Source organism: Trichomycterus rosablanca, chromosome 2 (genome assembly GCF_030014385.1).
Source record: "Trichomycterus rosablanca isolate fTriRos1 chromosome 2, fTriRos1.hap1, whole genome shotgun sequence".
In the NCBI taxonomy this organism is placed as follows: Eukaryota; Metazoa; Chordata; class Actinopteri; order Siluriformes; family Trichomycteridae; genus Trichomycterus; species Trichomycterus rosablanca.
Window position 1 is genome coordinate 16,903,057 of NC_085989.1, and position 18,463 is coordinate 16,921,519.

At 40.1% G+C, this 18,463-nt stretch overlaps 2 protein-coding genes across 2 annotated transcripts in view; one reads left to right on the forward strand and one right to left on the reverse strand.

Moving 5' to 3' along the window:
* Nucleotides 1-18,463, forward strand: part of bop1 (BOP1 ribosomal biogenesis factor) — a 123,371-nt gene that overhangs the window by 28,552 nt on the left and 76,356 nt on the right. The gene's annotated exons all lie outside the window — the stretch shown is intronic.
* Nucleotides 7,736-16,794, reverse strand: scxa (scleraxis bHLH transcription factor a). Its single transcript, XM_062990261.1, has 2 exons — nt 15,891-16,794; nt 7,736-8,461 (listed from the first exon to the last, which is right to left on the reverse strand). The coding sequence occupies exons 1-2, from the start codon at nt 16,455-16,457 to the stop codon at nt 8,423-8,425; spliced, it is 606 nt and encodes a 201-aa protein (XP_062846331.1). The 5' UTR covers nt 16,458-16,794; the 3' UTR covers nt 7,736-8,422.

An 18,463-nucleotide genomic window follows, 5' to 3' on the forward strand; every position in this document is an offset into this window, starting at 1 on the left:
GAGCTCCCCTTGGAGGGGGGGTGGGGGGTCCATGGGTCATGCAGAGGATTTAGAGAAGGGATAATTCAACACACAGCTGAGAACTGTCTAGACATCGTTATATGAATGTACAGGGCAGCACTAGGGTTTACGTTTACATTATAGTGAAAAAGTACAATTACAATGTAAAATGTTTATGATTAAATAGTAAAATTTAGTTTGCCTTTAAAATAAAAATAGATCAGATTTTAGTAAATGGCAGAATTTGTCGCAGGCTGTATAGGTTGTGTTTGAGCCAATTTAAAGAACTTGGGGGGTGAGCGTTGGCGGAACAAGGTAAAATTAATGGTAGTTACTTACACTGATCAGCCATAACATTAAAACCACCTCCTTGTTTCTACACTCACTGTCCATTTTATCAGCTCCACTTACCATATAGAAGCACTTTGTAGTTCTACAATTACTGTCTGTAGACTGTTTCTCTACATACCTTTTTAGCCTGATTTCACCCTGTTCTTCAATGGTCAGGACCCCCACAGGGCAGGTATTATTTAGGTGGTGGATCATTCTCAGCACTGCAGTGACACTGACATGGTGGTGGTGTGTTAGTGTGTGTTGTGCTGGTATGAGTGGATCAGACACAGCAGTGCTGCTGGAGTTTTTAAATATTGTGTCCACTCACTGTCCACTCTATTAGACACTTTTACCTAGTTGGTCCACCTTGTAGATGTAAAGTCAGAGACGATCGCTCATCTATTGCTGCTGTTTGAGTTGATCATCTTCTAGACCTTCATCAGTGGTCACAGGACGCTGCCCACAGGGCGCTGTTGGCTGGATATTTTTGGTTGGTGGAGTATTCTCAGTCCAGCAGTGACAGTGAGGTGTTTGAAAACTCCACCACCATGTCAGTGTCACTGCAGTGCTGAGAGTGATCCACCACCCAAATAATACCTGCACTGTAGTGGTCCTGTAAGAGTCCTGACCATTGAAGAACAGCATGAAAGAGGGCTAATAAAGCATGCAGAGAAACAGATTGTCTACAGCCAGTAATTGTAGAACTACAAAGTGCTTCTATATGGTAAGTGGAGCTGATAAAATGAACTGTCAGTGTAGAAACAAGGTGGTTTTAATGTTTTAATGTAAAAATACATTTAAATAAGGTATGTTTTTTTTTTTTTCCTTTGGTACACCTGTATTTTTTTCCTCTAAGCGTTTCTCATCTTGCTTGAAAATATGCACACACACGTATTGAAACTAAATCACTGTCTGTGGTTTTGTATGTGAGAGGAACAAAAAATATATCTGTACATATTTGACATCTGGATGTTTTGGTTAACGACTAACGGAGAAAGTTGGGATCTGGGGCAAATTGTTTGCTCTTCTGGCTTCTACTCAATGGTTTCCTCTTCTGTCATAAGACTGGAGTCAGTGGTGGTGAAAGCTTCAGGGCATCATTAGACATTTAATTTTCAATAAATAACGACTTTCTCTGAGTGATGTACCGGATGCTTGGGAACCAGGTGGGAAACCCATTTGAGACCAGCATTGCCAGAATGTGAACTTTCCACAAGCGTTCTCCAAGGCTGAAGCCCTGTGTTGGAGAATCTTCAGGTTATTTATTTATCAGACGTAGAACGGTGCTGGAACTATTAACTTAAATTGGCCTTTGTTTTTTTTTGTTTTTTGCTCTTGAAAATGACTTGACCTCTTGGTAACCTTTTTTACTGTTATTTTCTGCTTTGGTGGTGTTGAAATAATGATGGGATTTCTTTTATGAGCTTTGCTTCCATGGGCCAAATAAGTAGGTGAAAATTAAACCGTGAGGTGACTGCAGGGCTGCAGCTGTGTCAGCTAGGGACTCCTTTCGGGCTTCGGGAAGGTTCCAGCTCGAGCAGTACGGCGCCTGGCCGCTCTCTCGGTGCCACACTTTGGGTCGGGGTGCCTGAAGCGAAACGATCTGACGCTTTGCAGAGCAGAATTAGGTCAGATGAGGTTCGGTCTGCCAGTCATCTGCTAACCATCTTCCAGACAGTCCTCCAGAGTCTGAGCGCTAGAGGAAAGTTGGCCATCGGGGACCGTTATTACAGTCACATCCAGTCACTTGTTATAGAGCTGGTGCTTGAAAATTCCCAGTATACCATGCTGGTGAGTGGTCTGACTCTGCAGCTGGTAGGAAAATGCTACCTCCAGTCTTATTAAAGGTTAGATGCTCAGAGACCTTTATGAAAACTAGATTATTAGTCTTAGCATATGAAGAAACGTGACAAGAAACAGATTTATTCTTTTTAATGACCTAGCGATTATTACAAATTGTTACCAATGTTTAGCTTTGAGCTAGCACCATGTGCATTTACTTAGCCGTAGGGGCATTTTCTTATTTCCATCAGGGCCAGATCATTTGCCTTGACAATACTTATTATAAGTCATACTTATTATAGTGAGCTTGAATTGTTGTGCAGAAGTGAGAAGATCAGCATTGTTTTTCATTTATATCTAACATTAAAACCACCTCCTTGTTTCTACACTCACTGTCCATTTTATCAGCTCCACTTACCATATAGAAGCACTTTGTAGTTCAACAATTACTGACTGTAGTCCATCTATTTCTCTGCATGCTTTGTTAGCCCCCATTCATGCTGTTCTTCAGTGGTCCGGACTCCCACAGGACCACCACAGAGCAGGTATTATTTAGGTGGTGGATCATTCTCAGCACTGCAGTGACACTGACATGGTGGTGGTGTGTTAGTGTGTGTTGTGCTGGTATGAGCAGAGTTTTTAAATACTGTGTCCACTCACTGTCCACTCTATTACACACTCCTACTTAGTTGGTCCACCTTGTAGATGTAAAGTCAGAGATAATCGCTCATCTATTGCTGCTGTTTGAGTTGGTCATCTTCTAGACCTTCATCAGTGGTCACAGGAAGCTGCCTACAGGGCGCTGTTTGCTGGATATTTTTGGTTGGTGGACTATTCTCAGTCCAGCAGTGACAGTGAGTTGTTTAAACACTTTAGCAGTGCTGCTGTGTCTGATCCACTCATACCAGCACAACACACACTAACACACCACCACCATGTCAGTGTCACTGCAGTGCTGAGAATGACCCACCATCCAAATAATACCAGCGCTGTACTGGTCCTGGCAGAGTCCTGACCACTGAAGAACAGCATGAAAGGGGGCTAACAAAGCATGCAGAGAAACGGATGGACTACAGTCAGTAATTGTAGAACTACAAAGTGCTTCTATATGGTAAGTGGAGCTGATAAAATGGACAGTGAGTGTAGAAACAAGGAGGTGGTTTTAATGTTATGGCTGATCGGTGTATCTAGCAACGTACATTTGGTGGTGGAGGAAGTTTTTAAATGTCATCGATCATAATTACCATCAAGGAGTTATGGCACATGTTACAGTTGGTAAATGTTGTATGCCCATCTAAATAAGGCTTCACCCATTGAAGTACATGAAACAGTTGTACTAGGCTACAAGAGCAGTTGTTGCCTAGTGGTTAAGGTACTAGACTAGTGATCAAAAGGTTGCTGGTTCAAGCCACACCACTGCCAGGTTGTCACTGTTGGGCTCTTAACCCTCAACTGCTCAGACAGTATACTGTAAAAGTACTAGGTAATAAGCCTTTGCTCCAAATTCTTAACCTCCAAACTTAAACAGTAGGGACTTTAAAACACATGCCAGGGTAAAGCTCACCTGTCTGTAGACAGTGTCAGGTAGGTTCCAGCAACTTCTAATTTATGGCAGACCTGTTTTGGTGGTTATTTGACCACCTGGACAAAAATGTGGTTGGATGGCACCATCTGAGGTTTTTGAAATGCCAAAAATGTGTCAGGATCAAAAACCCAAACCTATTAAACAAGAACCTAAAGGCAGTTCTAATACATGATTAATTCATTTGCTCCTGGGCAGCACGGTGGCTAAGTGGGTAGCACTGTCGCCTCACAGCAAGAAGGTCCTGGGTTCGATCCCCAGGTGGGGCGGTCCGTGTCCATTCTCTGTGGAGTTTGCATGTTCTCCCCGTGTCTGTGTGGGTTTCTTCTGGGAGCTCCGGTTTCCTCCAACAGTCCAAAGACATGCATCCAGGTGAATTGGAGACACTAAATTGTCCAAGACTGTGTTTGACATTAAACTTGTGAACTGATGAATCTTGTGTAACGAGTAACTACCGTTTCTGTCAGGAATGTAACCAAAGTGTAAAACATGACCTTAAAATCCTAATAAATAAATAAATTCATTTGCTCTGTGATATATGAAACAAGTCTAAGAATTGTACTGGGTTCATGTGAAGGCGTGGCACTGTACAAAATGTACAAGATGTCCCACAGGGTAACCGTGTGGATTAGCCCTAGCAGGACTGTGCATGTCTGCGTCGAACCTATCTCACAGGCTCGGTCTGACCTGCACTGGTAACTTGACCTCTGGTGGTGAAATCATGTTTCTGTCTGGGTGCAAGCTGAATAAGACAAGATGAGCCTTTGACCTGGAAAAAGTCATGGTAGGCATTTGGATGAGGAATAGAAGCGAGTGGTGGACTCCGTGACCAGGAATAATATTCATCAAGCGTGTCAGGGTGTAGCACGTCTGTCAAACCTGTTAACCGGTCAAAATACTGAGTGCGACTTTATTTTGGTTTTATTATACATGAGTAAAAGCTGAATGTCAAGGGTTCTTATAACTGCATGAAAGTTTTAACTTAAAACTTAATACAAGTCAAAGCCAGACTCTTATATCTGGCCGTAAAGGAGAAATATTATAATAAAGTTCACAAAATAATAAGCTGCTTATGGAATATGTTTTTGACAGGGATGGGATATACTTTCATACTCATCTTGTAAGACACATTCTCCATCCTGCAATGTATTAAATATAATTTCCATACCTTTTTATCTTCAGATTTATTTTATTCTGTAGAAATTAATAAACTAGTAAGCAAACCAGCATTAGACTAATTTGTTGATGTAATTACACCAGAACAAAATGAAAAATTGCCTTACTGAAATGGAAAGAACATCTTTTACTAGTGCACACTTTCTATTTACACCGATCAGGCATAACATTATGATGGTGAAGTAAATAACACTGATTATCTCCACATAACGTCACCTGTTATTGGGTGGGATATATTAGGCAGCAAGTGAACATTTTATCCTCAAAATCGACATGTTAGAAGCAGGAAAAATGAGCAAGCGCGAGGATTTGAGCGAGTTTAACAAGGGACTGGGTCAGAGCATCTCCAAAACTGCAGCTCTTGTGGGGTGTTCCCGGTCTGCAGTGGTCAGTATCTATCAAAAGTTGTCCAAGGAAGGAACAGTGGTAAACCGGCAACAGGGTCATGGGCGTCCAAGGCTCAAAGTCCGATCCAACAGAGGAGCTACTGTAGCCCAAACTGCTGAAGAAGTTAATGCTGGTTCTGACAGAACGGTGTCAGAATACACAGTGCATCAGTTTGTTGCGTATGGGGCAGCAAAAGGTGGACCAACACAATATTATGAAGGTGTTAAACATTAATTGTGAATTCAAATGTGCAGAGGTTTCTTCCTGTGGTCCTCTTTTTCTCATCATATGACTATCTAGTCATATCCAATTCTAAGTGATGTAAACAAAGTGGTAAGTGTTTCACATGAGAAGCTTTTGTGCTTTGATTTGAATTGCAAGCCCAAAGTGAGCGGCGCGTGTGAATGCGCTCTAACTAAACTCGCCAAGAACTGTGGTATTCCAAGATCTCCGCGATTAAGAAGCCTAATGAAACAATATAGAAGTAAAAATGCACCCTAACTGAACTCGCTAAGGAATACGGTATTCCAAGATCTCTGCGATTAAGAAGCTTAATGAAACAATATAGAAGTAAAAATGCACCCTAACTGAACTCGCTAAGGAATACGGTATTCCAAGATCTCTGCGATTAAGAAGCCTAATGAAACAATATAGAAGTAAAAATGCACCCTAACTGAACTCGCTAAGGAATACGGTATTCCAAGATCTCTGTGATTAAGAAGCTTAATGAAACAATATAGAAGTAAAAATGCACCCTAACTGAACTCGCTAAGGAATACGGTATTCCAAGATCTCTGCGATTAAGAAGCTTAATGAAACAATATAGAAGTAAAAATGCACCCTAACTGAACTCGCTAAGGAATACGGTATTCCAAGATCTCTGCGATTAGGAAGCTTAATGAAACAATATAGAAGTAAAAATGCACCCTAACTGAACTCGCTAAGGAATACGGTATTCCAAGATCTCTGCGATTAAGAAGCTTAATGAAACAATATAGAAGTAAAAATGCACCCTAACTGAACTCGCTAAGGAATACGGTATTCCAAGATCTCTGCGATTAAGAAGCTTAATGAAACAATATAGAAGTAAAAATGCACCCTAACTGAACTCGCTAAGGAATACGGTATTCCAAGATCTCTGCGATTAGGAAGCTTAATGAAACAATATAGAAGTAAAAATGCACCCTAACTGAACTCGCTAAGGATTTTGGTATTCTAGGATCTCCGAGATTTAAGAAGCGTAATGACACAATATAGACGTGCAACATGGCACTGGTGCTGCTGTGGTACCATCAAAACTTTGCACCGTGTACAAATCATCTTTTCGTTTTATTATTCCCAAATGTTTGATGATTTGGGTCTTGGAAAACTTTGAGGTTTTCTTTGAAAGCTCTCTACAGTCGGCCTCCGACGGTTGCAGACGGCATTTTTTAAGACTTTTAAGCTTAATGTCGCCAACCAGTGACCGGACCAAATACGACTTGGGTCATGCACACAGCAAGTAGTGCTGAGGGAAATCATATGAACGCTTATATGAATGGAGATGTTGTAAAAATTATAGAGGATCATTTATAAGCATAGTTTTAAAAACGATGCATCGACTTAAAATATTGACTATATCGACTAGGTCGACCAGTCGCGGCAGCCCTAGTCAGTGCCAGAACTGATAGTCCAGACTAGATCTCAAACTGCATACAATTATTCTAAACTCATGGGGTGTGTTCGAAAACCTAGTGAGCTGCCTTGCTATCTTACTGTCTACATAGGCAGCTGCCTCAGTAGAGAGAATTCTAATAAGTCAATGACTTATAAGTCAGGTTATTCGAACGCACTACTTAGACAGCGATTCCATCGGGTTTCGCATTTCACGTTTAGCATTTAGCATCTTGGCATTAAAACCAATAAACTGAGGTAGCACAGCATGCTAACGTCAATATAACATCTTCCTTCATGTACCGATAACGGTTAAATTTCCTGACAAGCCCGAACTTGCAAATAAAAACACTCGGTACAAGTTTATACAAGTTAAAAATCAGTAATATTTTATTTACGTTTGAAAATAACTCCAAGTTTATTTTTCTGTGAGAGAAGAGCACCCGACCCGCAATGAATGCTGGGATTGCCTTGATCACTAAGGCAGCATCGGATACTCACTCGATCTTGAGCCAAAATAACATTGAAATGTTAAGATGCCTCAGTAGTGTGGATTTTAAGGCATCTAGGATTTCGAACAGCCTCCTTCTCGGGAGCGCGCACAGGATGACGTAAAATGCTGTCTATGTAGAGAGTTCCCTAGCTTTTCGAACACACCCATTGTGTGATTATTATTCTGACGTTATTTTTAACTTGTAGTGTGTGGTTTATTAGCAGTTCTAAAGAGTTCACATACACTTTAGGCTCTGAAAGCTTTGTGATTAAATAATTGTCAGCTTTAAAACAGTCAGACTTTGTGCAAGAGAAGTAGAGAAGTCAAAATTAAATTGCAGCACTTGATTTAATTTGACATTTTTAATTTAATAAACATGAATATGAGTAAATTCATTCTGGCATATTTAATATACATTATATTGTATTGATTAATTTGCTGGCATACTTTGAATAGCCAACTATATGCACCTTAGTTTCACAAAATAGGTGAGAAACATGGTTGAGGATGTCAGATTTGATTTGTGAAAGGCGCTCCATCAGTCAGTCCTCATATTGACCCAGTTACAGTTTAACCGGGTACCATTTCTTATTGTGTTTTAGATTGTTGCTCTCGGTGAGTCTGATTTTGTTCAGATTTGAACAACAGCACCGCTTTAGTTCCGTGATGGATGTTACTCTGTGAGGAGTATGTGATTGTTTTGCCCGTTGTGGTCCAGTCCTATGCTTTTGCTTTTGATCTGTCTTAAAGATGGAAACTTTTAGTTTGTGAGGCGTTGGAGTGAAAATCCTGAGGCTGTGGTGGATGTGAGTATTTTCGATGGCCAGCTGATGGAAAGGTCCAGGTAAAATTGTAGATGTTTTTCTTCCCAAGGGTCAGCGTCCATGTATAATATTTATAGAATTAATTAAATATGAATTATTTGCATATGTACATCATAAAGTCGAGTTTAAGGTCATCATCAGGTCAAGATTTTCTCCGAAACCCTGCGAGTCCATCGTTTCCTCCTGTTGGTATTAACTCCTCAGGGCTGTTTTTCTCTCTCTGTCTTTGCTCTGTAACAAAAGAAAATGTTTATTAGATTTAAGAAGAAGAGTACTTTCTGGTAAATATTACCAGTTACATTTTCTTGGACTTATGGTCACGGTCATATTTGCCTGTCCGTCACACTTTTTCACTACGTCCACACCCTCACGGTAATGCCTGTAAGCAGCCTGGTGTTTTTCTGGGCTCAGCTTACACTCTGTGGTAACTCTCAGACAGACAGACGCATACGGACGGACACCTGGCTCACATTTCCCTGTTTGCTTTTCCGAGCGCCGCAACACATGGAATGCCATCATTCTTATGTTCATGTGTAGGTGGATCTTTTTGTCCAAACACTCAGTGCCTAATTAATGAACTCTGAGAGAATTTTAGTAAAACGGGCCTTAATGTTTTTTTTCTTTATTTATTTCTGCTCATTGGCACCTTTCAGCACTTGTGGATGGATTGTGCCGAACTAATTAGATCTATTTTTGCTTTTAATATCTTGTCTAAGCACAAGCATTTTTACTTTATTTGCCCTTGTTGACGTACCATCAACATTAAGCAACACATAATAGCCCTATTTTCCTCTTTCTAAAATCTACCTTCTTAGACTCTATATAGTACTTTGAATCAAATATATGTATATATAAATACTTCTTCCTCATAATACAAAATCTAATCACATAGGACACTGCATTGTTAAAAAAATCAATCAGCCAAATGTGGATATCTGAATGTCTAAAGTCTGTATTCAATTTAATTAATAATTATGTTTCACCAATAGAAAATTGTCTTAAAAAATTTTAACTGTGATCTAGTTTAAAATAAGCAATCTGAGTGTGACTATGGTAGGAAAAACACAAGTAAACATAAATAAAAACCTGGTGGAAAAAACAACATAATAGCAAGGCTCAGGTAATAAAGATATTAGCCCAAAATAACTGGGTGGGTGGGTGGATGAATGCACGGATGGATGGATGGATGGATGGATGAATGGACGGATAGATAGACGGACAGATAGATGGACAGATGGATAGATGGATGGATGGATGGATGGATGGATGGATAGATGGATAGATGGATAGATGGATGGATGGATGGATGGATGGATGGATGGATGGATAGATAGATAGATAGATAGATAGATGGATGTGTTTTGGGCATTAAATATCCATAGATGTGCAATGACAAACAGATCATGTAACAAATGTAATCTTTTTTTTTAATAATAATCCAAATAGTAATCCATAAAACTGAAACTCTTTTAATAACCTTCCTGAATTCCCATTAAATTATTAACAAATGAGGAAGAACCATAGACTGAGATTTCTTACAGAATTTAACACGGTTCTCAAGGGCATCATTCATAAAGACCGCTATTATGACTTGACGGTTAATACCAATTTAAACTCTTGTCCGGTGTTCAGGTCAGTGTCTTTAGCAACGTCTGACCTGTTCTTTAAAAGGTCTACTTCTGTTTTATCTTTTTTGGGAAGTATTTTACTGTCATATTGTGTATCTGGTCCACAGTGCAGCCGTAATTTATACCACAAGTGCCTGATGGATTAAACAGAGCATAGAGGGTATAATAATATTTGCTGACTGCAATCGCCAGGATGTATATCTTTTTTAAGGGTTGCGTCTGGCCGGTCATCTTTGAAAGCAATTATTCCTGTCTTAGTAGTGATTTATTTAGCTTCAGATTTGCAATACAGGGCTTTTGGTATGAGCTGAAGGAGGTGGAGTAGTGAGTCTGTAGAACAGGGTTCACTTTCTGAAGGACAGACATCCCAAAACAGTTTGACCAAACTAGGTAATTTACTGAGAAGGTTTTGAAACCTTAAAACAAATAAGGCTAATTTAGTATTTGCTTAGGATTATTTCTTACCCCCTTAGTCCCCAAGTATTGCTTGATTATTTCTTAAATGATTATTGTTCTTCTAGTCGAACCCACACTGGGGTTATGGCAAAATATCATATAATATAATTGCAGATGTTTTTAAATAATGACTTTTAAGGTGGAATTTTTACAGACTTGTCTTTTCTTTACATAAAATCAGCTAGTGGCCAGCTAGCTAGAGTAATATTTTAGTTAACCTGTGTTAGAAAATATCTCTAGTCAGATTTGGATATAAGGGTGCAGGTTTAAATAGCACTGTTGTATTGCATTGCATTCCTTGCACTATCATTTCCAGGGAGGTTTCGATCTCCAAAAAAACTACATGTTGCTTTCCATAATATAATAAGTTAATAAAAAAATCATAATAAATAAAAGGAGCTGTAGTGCATCTCTAGCCCCCTTTTTATGGGCTTTTGTCATTAATGTTGTAGAACTATTTCACAAGGTGTGAGCTGGTTGCTCCCGTTAGCATTCATATCCCTTAAATACTTCCATATGCTGCTAATGATGAAAGCCCTAACAGTTATGAAGAACGGGTCGAGAGCAGTGCGGCCTCACGACTCCGAACTCGCTTCTCACCCAATTAGTAACCCGCTCAGCTACCTTTACCACAGAGAGGAAATGTGGTGAGGTACCCGAGCTGCCTTAAAAATATTTCCACGCACGATTTGAACACTCCTGAAGGGGCCTCAAGACCCCCAATGCTACCCCTCCATCCGGTGCATCCGGTTGAGCAATCTGCATCTTCTGAAGCCACTTTCTTCACCTGCTAAAGCTATTACGCTGTACGGAGAAGCGCTTACTTCTAATGGTCTGTGCAAGTCTGGTGGAAAAAATCAAATGTGGAAAATACTTCTGTTATCTTTATCTTTTAGGGTTTTTTTAAATATATGAATAGAGATAAATATGGGAATTGGACCTAATGTTTTTAGACAGTGTTCCTTTTTTATGTTGGTATATTAGATCTTTCTGATTTTTAAAAGTCTGTACACGTTAGGTCTGGTCCGTCTTTATCAAGTCCTGATCATTTGCAGTCCTGTCAGAATTAAATCTCTCATTTGTCAATTTTAGCTAAGCTGCTGTTTGACGCTTTAGAGAACAGCTCTTTTGAGGCAGTTCTTTGATACATCTTTATTATGAGACATCTGTATCATAGTTAATAGTATCTGTTTAATAGTGTGCCGTCATTTGCTGTTGCTGTGTAATTGTGTGGGTGAGAATCTTGGGTAGACATCTTATCTGAAGCTTTGGTAGGTAACTATTGCTGTCAAATCCAGCTGTAGCATTAGGCAGAAGTTATTAAAAAAAATCTTAATTAATTAATGAAAGTGTGATTGGGTCTAGTTTGGTGTAGTGGGTCACTCCTAAGGAGGAGGATGCCCCGCAATGTGAATCCTGCCAATTACCCATCACAATTAAACACATACTAACTGAGTGCCCTAAATACCAAAGGGAAAGACAAAAATTCTCCATAGCTGGAACAATGAAAGACATTTTTAACCTTGAAAAAGCAGAAAAGCTTTTGAACTTCATTACAATTACAAAATTAGGAATATACATATAATATCAGAGACTATCGAACAGATACAAAGCACCCACATAAACCTTTCCTGCCCAGACAGACGACTGACTGACTGACTGACTGACTGACTGACTGACTGACTGACTGACTGACTGACTGACTGACTGACTGTCTGTCTGTCTGTCTGTCTGTCTGTCATATTTGGCCTTCACATAATTCTGGATGGTCGGATAGCTTCCTAAACACGATTCTGCTATTTCTTCCATTGCAAGTCATAGAATAAAACATTTAAAGTTTAATACAGCTGTTTAAAAGCCCCTCATCCTCGCTACTAAGTGTTACATCCACCCATACGTGCACAAATTTCACCTCAAGCTTTACCGTATCCATGTCCAAATGCATGTTTTTCTAATGTTACTCTCATGGTTTGTCTCATTGTTTCATACCACATCATTCTATCATCTGTTTGATTTGTATTTCTCTATAACTAATCAAGCACTGAATGTTCTACCCAACAGCTTTACAATGTTAGAAAGGCAATGGATTGAATTTTTGTTTAAAGAAAACACTTTCATTGCTGCAATTTTTAGTACATAGTAAACAAAGACCTAATCTAGATATTATGTGTCCAGAGCATTAAAATCTCCAGCACACAAATCCACAAAATATGTTCTGAATGTGAGTGGCATGTTTTTTTTTTTAAACAGTTTCAAACATGTTTTGTAGCACTTGCCCTGACAAATCCGGTTCATTTGAAAGCCTTGAGTCTGGTTTGTCATGGGTTGTAATATAGGACCGTTTAGTTTTGGTGATCGGGTACTGTTTCTGTCTGATCCGCTGACGCATTTCATATTGAAATTTCTGTTACATTACTTTGTAAGGATCGTCCACATGCAAACAGAACACAGGACTTCTTAAAGTGTCACGTCTTAATTATAATGCGTTAGAGTCCATGTGTATCAGTTGGGACCTGGGTTTGATTTCCAGGTGGTGCTGTCCAGGTCCTTTGTGTGTGCATGTTCTCACTGTGTCTTTGTGGTGTTTTCTCCCACAGTTCAAAGACATGTATAGAAAATTGCAAAATTGGCCGTGACTGTGTTTGACATCGAGCTATATGTATCAGCCCATACAGCTAATAATAACAAAAAGCTTGGTTCAGGTTTGTATAGGAATAATATAATAAAGTATCGGGTATGTAGTTATAACATTTTGCTAGTTGTTGTTTGTTGTTCATAAATATTTGTATGGCAATTTGACAGCTTTTCTGTTTTTATTAATTTATTATATTTATAAAGATAACAGCAGGGTAATAATGCACATACACTGTAATTTATATATCAACGGCTTGAATTGGGATTAAAGGTATTAACAGGGTTTTAAAGTGAAGGTGCCAAGTGGCTTTTGGAGAATGAGTCAAAGAGCTATGCCAATAAATGAAGTAAATAAAATCAATAAAATATCAACAAAGTATGTGTAGCTTCTAGTATCTATCTGTATTCCAAACCTGATGATAAGTTGCAACATACATTCAATGCTTTCTTTATATTGGATTATTTCTCAGCCCCTCACACTTAAGCCAGTCCATTTTATTCATCTGTTTTGGTGAGTGTTAGAAAACCTGAGGACCTGGGAAGACCGTGATAAGCTGCTGGGTTCAAACCTAGGTCCGCGTAGGTTTGCGGCAGACACTCTACCAGCAGTGCCACCTTGCCATATTTACCTCATCGTGAAGGAGTTAATATCAATGTTATATTGGGTTTTGTTGTTTGTTAAAACCAGATAATAGTAATAAATGTATGTATGTATGTAAGTAGACGGTATATGGGCAAAAGTATTGGGACACCTTTCCTGATTACTGAGTTCTGATATTTTGCACACACCCATTTCTATCAGATGCATGAAATCAATTCTGTAATATATTATAAAATTACATGCCTCTATATACGTAGCAACAGTTTGGGGAAAGTCCTTTTCCTTTTTCTATGATATTACTGTTCCCCTCTGCCTAATGCAAGGTCAATATATATATATATATATATATATATATATATAAAAACTATTGCGCAGATTTGAAACGTTGATTGCGAGCAATGCCTACTGAAAGCCTTTCCAAAAGAGTACAGGTTGCCATTGTCTTAAAAAAGTGGGTGGGGGTGCCACCATGTTAATGGCCATTATTTTGGACTGAGGTGTCCAAGGTCAATATATAAATGGTTTGACAACTTAACCCTACCGAAAACCATTGTGCAGATATAAAACGTTGATTGCGAGCGGTCTACTGAGAGCCTTTCCAAACGAGTAAAGGCTGTCATTGCCTAAAAAAAAAGTGTGTGGTCGTGCCACCATGTTAATGCCCATTATTTCAGACTGGTGTGTCCAACAGCATCATCGTAAGGTGTCCGGATACTTATATGAATTAGCTTAAAGAATACATTGTTTCTTTTTTATGGTATCGTTACACTAACAGTTCTAGAAGGTCAGATCCCGTTTATTATTTTTACCCCAGTAAATTTCACCCCTCTGTGATTAATCTTTGGTTTCAGGTTTTAGCTGCTGTTGGTGCTTTCAATTCGTCTGAGAGTATAAATGACTCTGTATGATGCTGTGCTTGTTGACGGAACAGAAGCGAACAGATGTTCCCAGTATTTAGCTCACAGAGCATTAACATCTGCATCTAAATACCTCCCGCCGGCCCATTCATCACAAGCGTGCACATTTAACTTAACCATGATAGTGAATCAGTAGCTGCCTGCACCATATTTACTTGTTTAGTTCTGCTGACTGTACTCTGTAGTAGCCTTTTCCACTTCCTGTCAATGTGCACGGATTGAACTGAGCGACGTTCCAACTTCGTGGCCGACACAGATCGTCCGAGGCATACTTCGCCGTACTTCACATCTGACAGCTGTTTGCTGTGCAAGTTTAAATTACATTTTCTTTTCCTCTCTCTCTCTCTGTTTTTGGTTTGGTGTTAGTTTATTCCTCATGGCTCTGGCTGTGATTTACGGGTTTATATTTAATGTGCCGTGGTGTCGGCTTTATGGGCTAAGGTCAGGAACTCTCGGAGGACTCGCAGCCTGGAAGACAGATGATGTGTTTGAATACCTCCTGACAGAATTTAGTTGATCAAATACTTTCCTGCTGTAAATGCGATCTTTCGGAACGTTCTCGAGGTAATGGTAGCAGCGTCGGCTGTCTGTGAATGATGATATTGTGTGAGATATCACAGGGCAGGTGAATGGAGGAATAACTCAAGTTTAGAAGGCTCAGCATGTGTTGCTCGCTGAGTTTATTTCGGTATATCAGAGGTTCGTTTCAAGCTGTGTTTGCTGTCCTGGTGTACAGTATTCCATTTCTCGAATCTAATATGGTGTAAGGTCAGGTCTAAACTTACACTTAATACAAAATCTGCTTTATTTATTATTAAATTGTCCCAGTAATACTTGGTTGTGTTTTCAAAAGTATATTTGCTTTCTATTTTATTCCTATTTCTTATTTTCAAATATTTATTAGATATTATATAAAGAATATTTAGCATTTAAGTATTACAGATGAATTTGTACTTTGCCGTCAGGTGTTAGCATTTAAGGTGGGTCACTGTAATCAAATAAAACAAAATTAAATTAAATTAAATGTTAGTGTGTCTGATGTAAAATCTAGAAATGCCAGCTCAGATTTAACATAGTTCTCTAAATTTAAACATCATGGGTCGGTACACAAAATGTAAGCGCTGCTTGCTTCTCATAATTTTTATTTGTTTAATAGTTAATTACAATGACACATTTCCATAAAGGTGACAGCTTTAAGGTGGCAGTTTTAAAACCTCTTGGCAGGAACACAAGGAAAAGGTTCGGGAAGTCCAGAGTACCAACAGCAAGCATCTATAAGCTAGGGTTTGTTTTAACTCGGTTTAATTAGGATTTAGAAAAGTCATACGTTTATGACACTTAATGCTTCCCCCAATAAACAACCTAAATCATACACAGTCCCTTCAGCCTTTGCCCTAATTTGCACATCTACATTTGCCACTCACCATTTTCCTTTGATTGCTGAGGCAAAAAGTGCAGATCTGTTTGGGCTGCGAGTTCTCCGAATCTCTGCCAGGCGATCCATGATTGTGGTAGTACGATGCCGACTGGGCGCCGCTGTGGCACGGCTGTCCGTCCCCGCAGGCCTCACCCACCAACAGCACGTTGCCCAGGTGCGAGATGTAACTGGAAGCGAGACGCAGGGTCTCGATCTTTGACAGCTTGCGGTCGGCCGGCTCGGTGGGGATCAGAGTCCTGAGGGCCGTGAAGGCTGAGTTCACACTGTTGGTTCGGTCACGTTCCCGCGCGTTGGCCACATTTCTCTGGCGCGGCTCGACGACGGGAATGCCTGCGATGATCTGCTGAACTCCAGTGAGCTGTCCTCCGGCTCCAGAGCTGCCTGGTTTTCGCTTCCTGCCGCCAACTTTAAGCTCATAGCCCGAGCCGTCTAGTCGGAAGGAACGGTCATCCGAACCCGAGCTCTCGCTGCCGTTCTCGTCATCCTCGGACATCATGGAGATGTCTGAGTAAAGGTACCGGCTTGGGGCCGGGCGCACCATAGCGAATGACATTCCTGCTGCGTGTAGAATCTTCAAGAGCTCTTGTTTTGCCTAGATCTCGGACGTAGTTACAGTAGGAGAGGCTGGTCCACAGTCATGCATGCATGGGTTGTGCCATATGAGGGAAACTAATCGGCATGCAGGAGCGACTTATGTTCCTCACTTCTAGGCCTTTCGTAGGATAGGTTGCACTTCAGCGTCTCTCATTCACGCAGAAACATTTCAAATGTCCTCCCTCGCTCCTCACTTCTGCTGTTTTTCACCCTCCGTTACATCCACCGAGCTAGCTCTTGCTTTCCATGCTCTGCCGCTCAGTCCCTCAGCAGCTACTCTGTCCCTCAGAGTGGAAATCCACGTGTGGTTTGTGTCTGAAGTTCGGTATGGTTAGGCTTTATAGTGTGTGGGAGTGTCTGGGGTAAACGCACCCCTCCTCTCAGCCTTTCGCCCTCTGTTTTCCTCGCTCGCTCCAGCCATCTCTCCTTCACTGGTTATGCAAATCTAGCAGCTGGCAGCATGGTGGTGGCAGGCAGCTGAGAAGCTGACTATCAGCTCTCGTATTTAACCCTGCACTCTCCGAACACCCGGTTCACATTTTTATTTAAGCGTTGAGCAATGCCATGGAAGCACCTGCAGTTGTCATTTTTGTAAGTGTCCTTAAATTATTCAGTTTTGCATTAGTAGTTTTTCATTATACAAATCTTGTTGTTGTTGTGTGAGACAAATCACATCCTTGTTGTTATGTGCAGAACGTGGTTTCCCATCGTCATATTTAAATAATCATGGACGTTCCAGAAAAACAGCCAGTGTATACATTTCTAAGTTTATGGTGCCCTTACAACTATGCACATTACCCATACCATGGCTATGTATACACCCCTATACCATCACCAACCTTGTCTTTTGAACTTTATACTGGTAACAATCTGGGTGGCTTGCTTTTTTTAATTATTTTTTTTAATTTTTTGGCTTGAAAAACGGGATTCCCTGAGGTGGGGTGGTCCAGGGTCCTTTCTGTGTGGAGTTTGCATGTTCTCCCCGTGTCTGCGTGGGTTTCCTCTGGGAGCTCCGGTCTCCTCCCACAGTCCAAAGACACGCAGTCAGGTGAATTGGAGATACTAAATTGTCCATGACTGTGTTTGACATTAAACTTGTGAACTGATGAATCTTGTGTAACCGTTCCTGTCATGGATATAACCAAAGTGTAAAACATGACGTTAAAATCCTAATAAATAAATGAAAAATGTGATTCCTATGATTTTCATTTGAAATCTGAAAGCTTGGTTTTCCACTATACATTGATTAATTGTGAGCTCAGGTGAGGTTAATAGCAGTAAAGTTGGTAGTGTTTCTGGACAATGTTGATATGACTTTTGCTGTGCATACTACAGTCTTAATTTGAATAGCACTACACTATCAGGAATATTTTGACATTCCATTGCCTGAAAACATCTGTGGTTGCTGCATTTACGAATTCACCACAAAAGCTTGCTTCTTTATGCAGTTTAAGTAATCAAGGCCATTCAAAGAAAAGCCAGCAAAATCTCTGGGTAAAAGATCCAGGGCCAGAGATTGTTAATATGCACTGTATAGGGGGTAAAATAACTATTGTTGTCCTGACTTGTTGTGAAACATTTGTTTTTGAACTGTTGGGTTATTTGCTCGTAACTTTTTTTTGTCAGTGATAAGATAAATATACTGTATATAAGAAGATGGGTCCCTGCTGAGTCTGGTTCCACTAAACGTTTTTTCCTGTGATTTACGGGAGTTTTTCCTTGGCACTGTCGCCCTTGGCTTGCTCAACAGATGGTTTTTAGTCTGTCTGTCAGGGGTATATATAAAACCACCTCCTGGTTTCTACACTCACTGTCCATTTTATCAGCTCCACTTACCATATAGAAGCACTTTGTAGTTCTACACTTACTGACTGTAGTCTATCTGTTTCTCTGCATGCTTTGTTAGCCCCCTTTCATGCTGTTCTTTAATAGTCAGGACCACTACAGAGCAGGTATTATTTAGGT

Excerpts from the sequence above, each read along its gene's own strand:
- scxa (XM_062990261.1), bottom strand. The coding sequence starts at position 16,457 with ATGTCATTCGCTATGGTGCGCCCGGCCCCAAGCCGGTACCTTTACTCA. Across the intron at positions 8,462-15,890 it reads TCAGCAATCAAAGGAAAATG|AGCAAAGACAGAGAGAGAAA; the intron begins GTGAGTGGCAAA and ends CTTTTGTTACAG.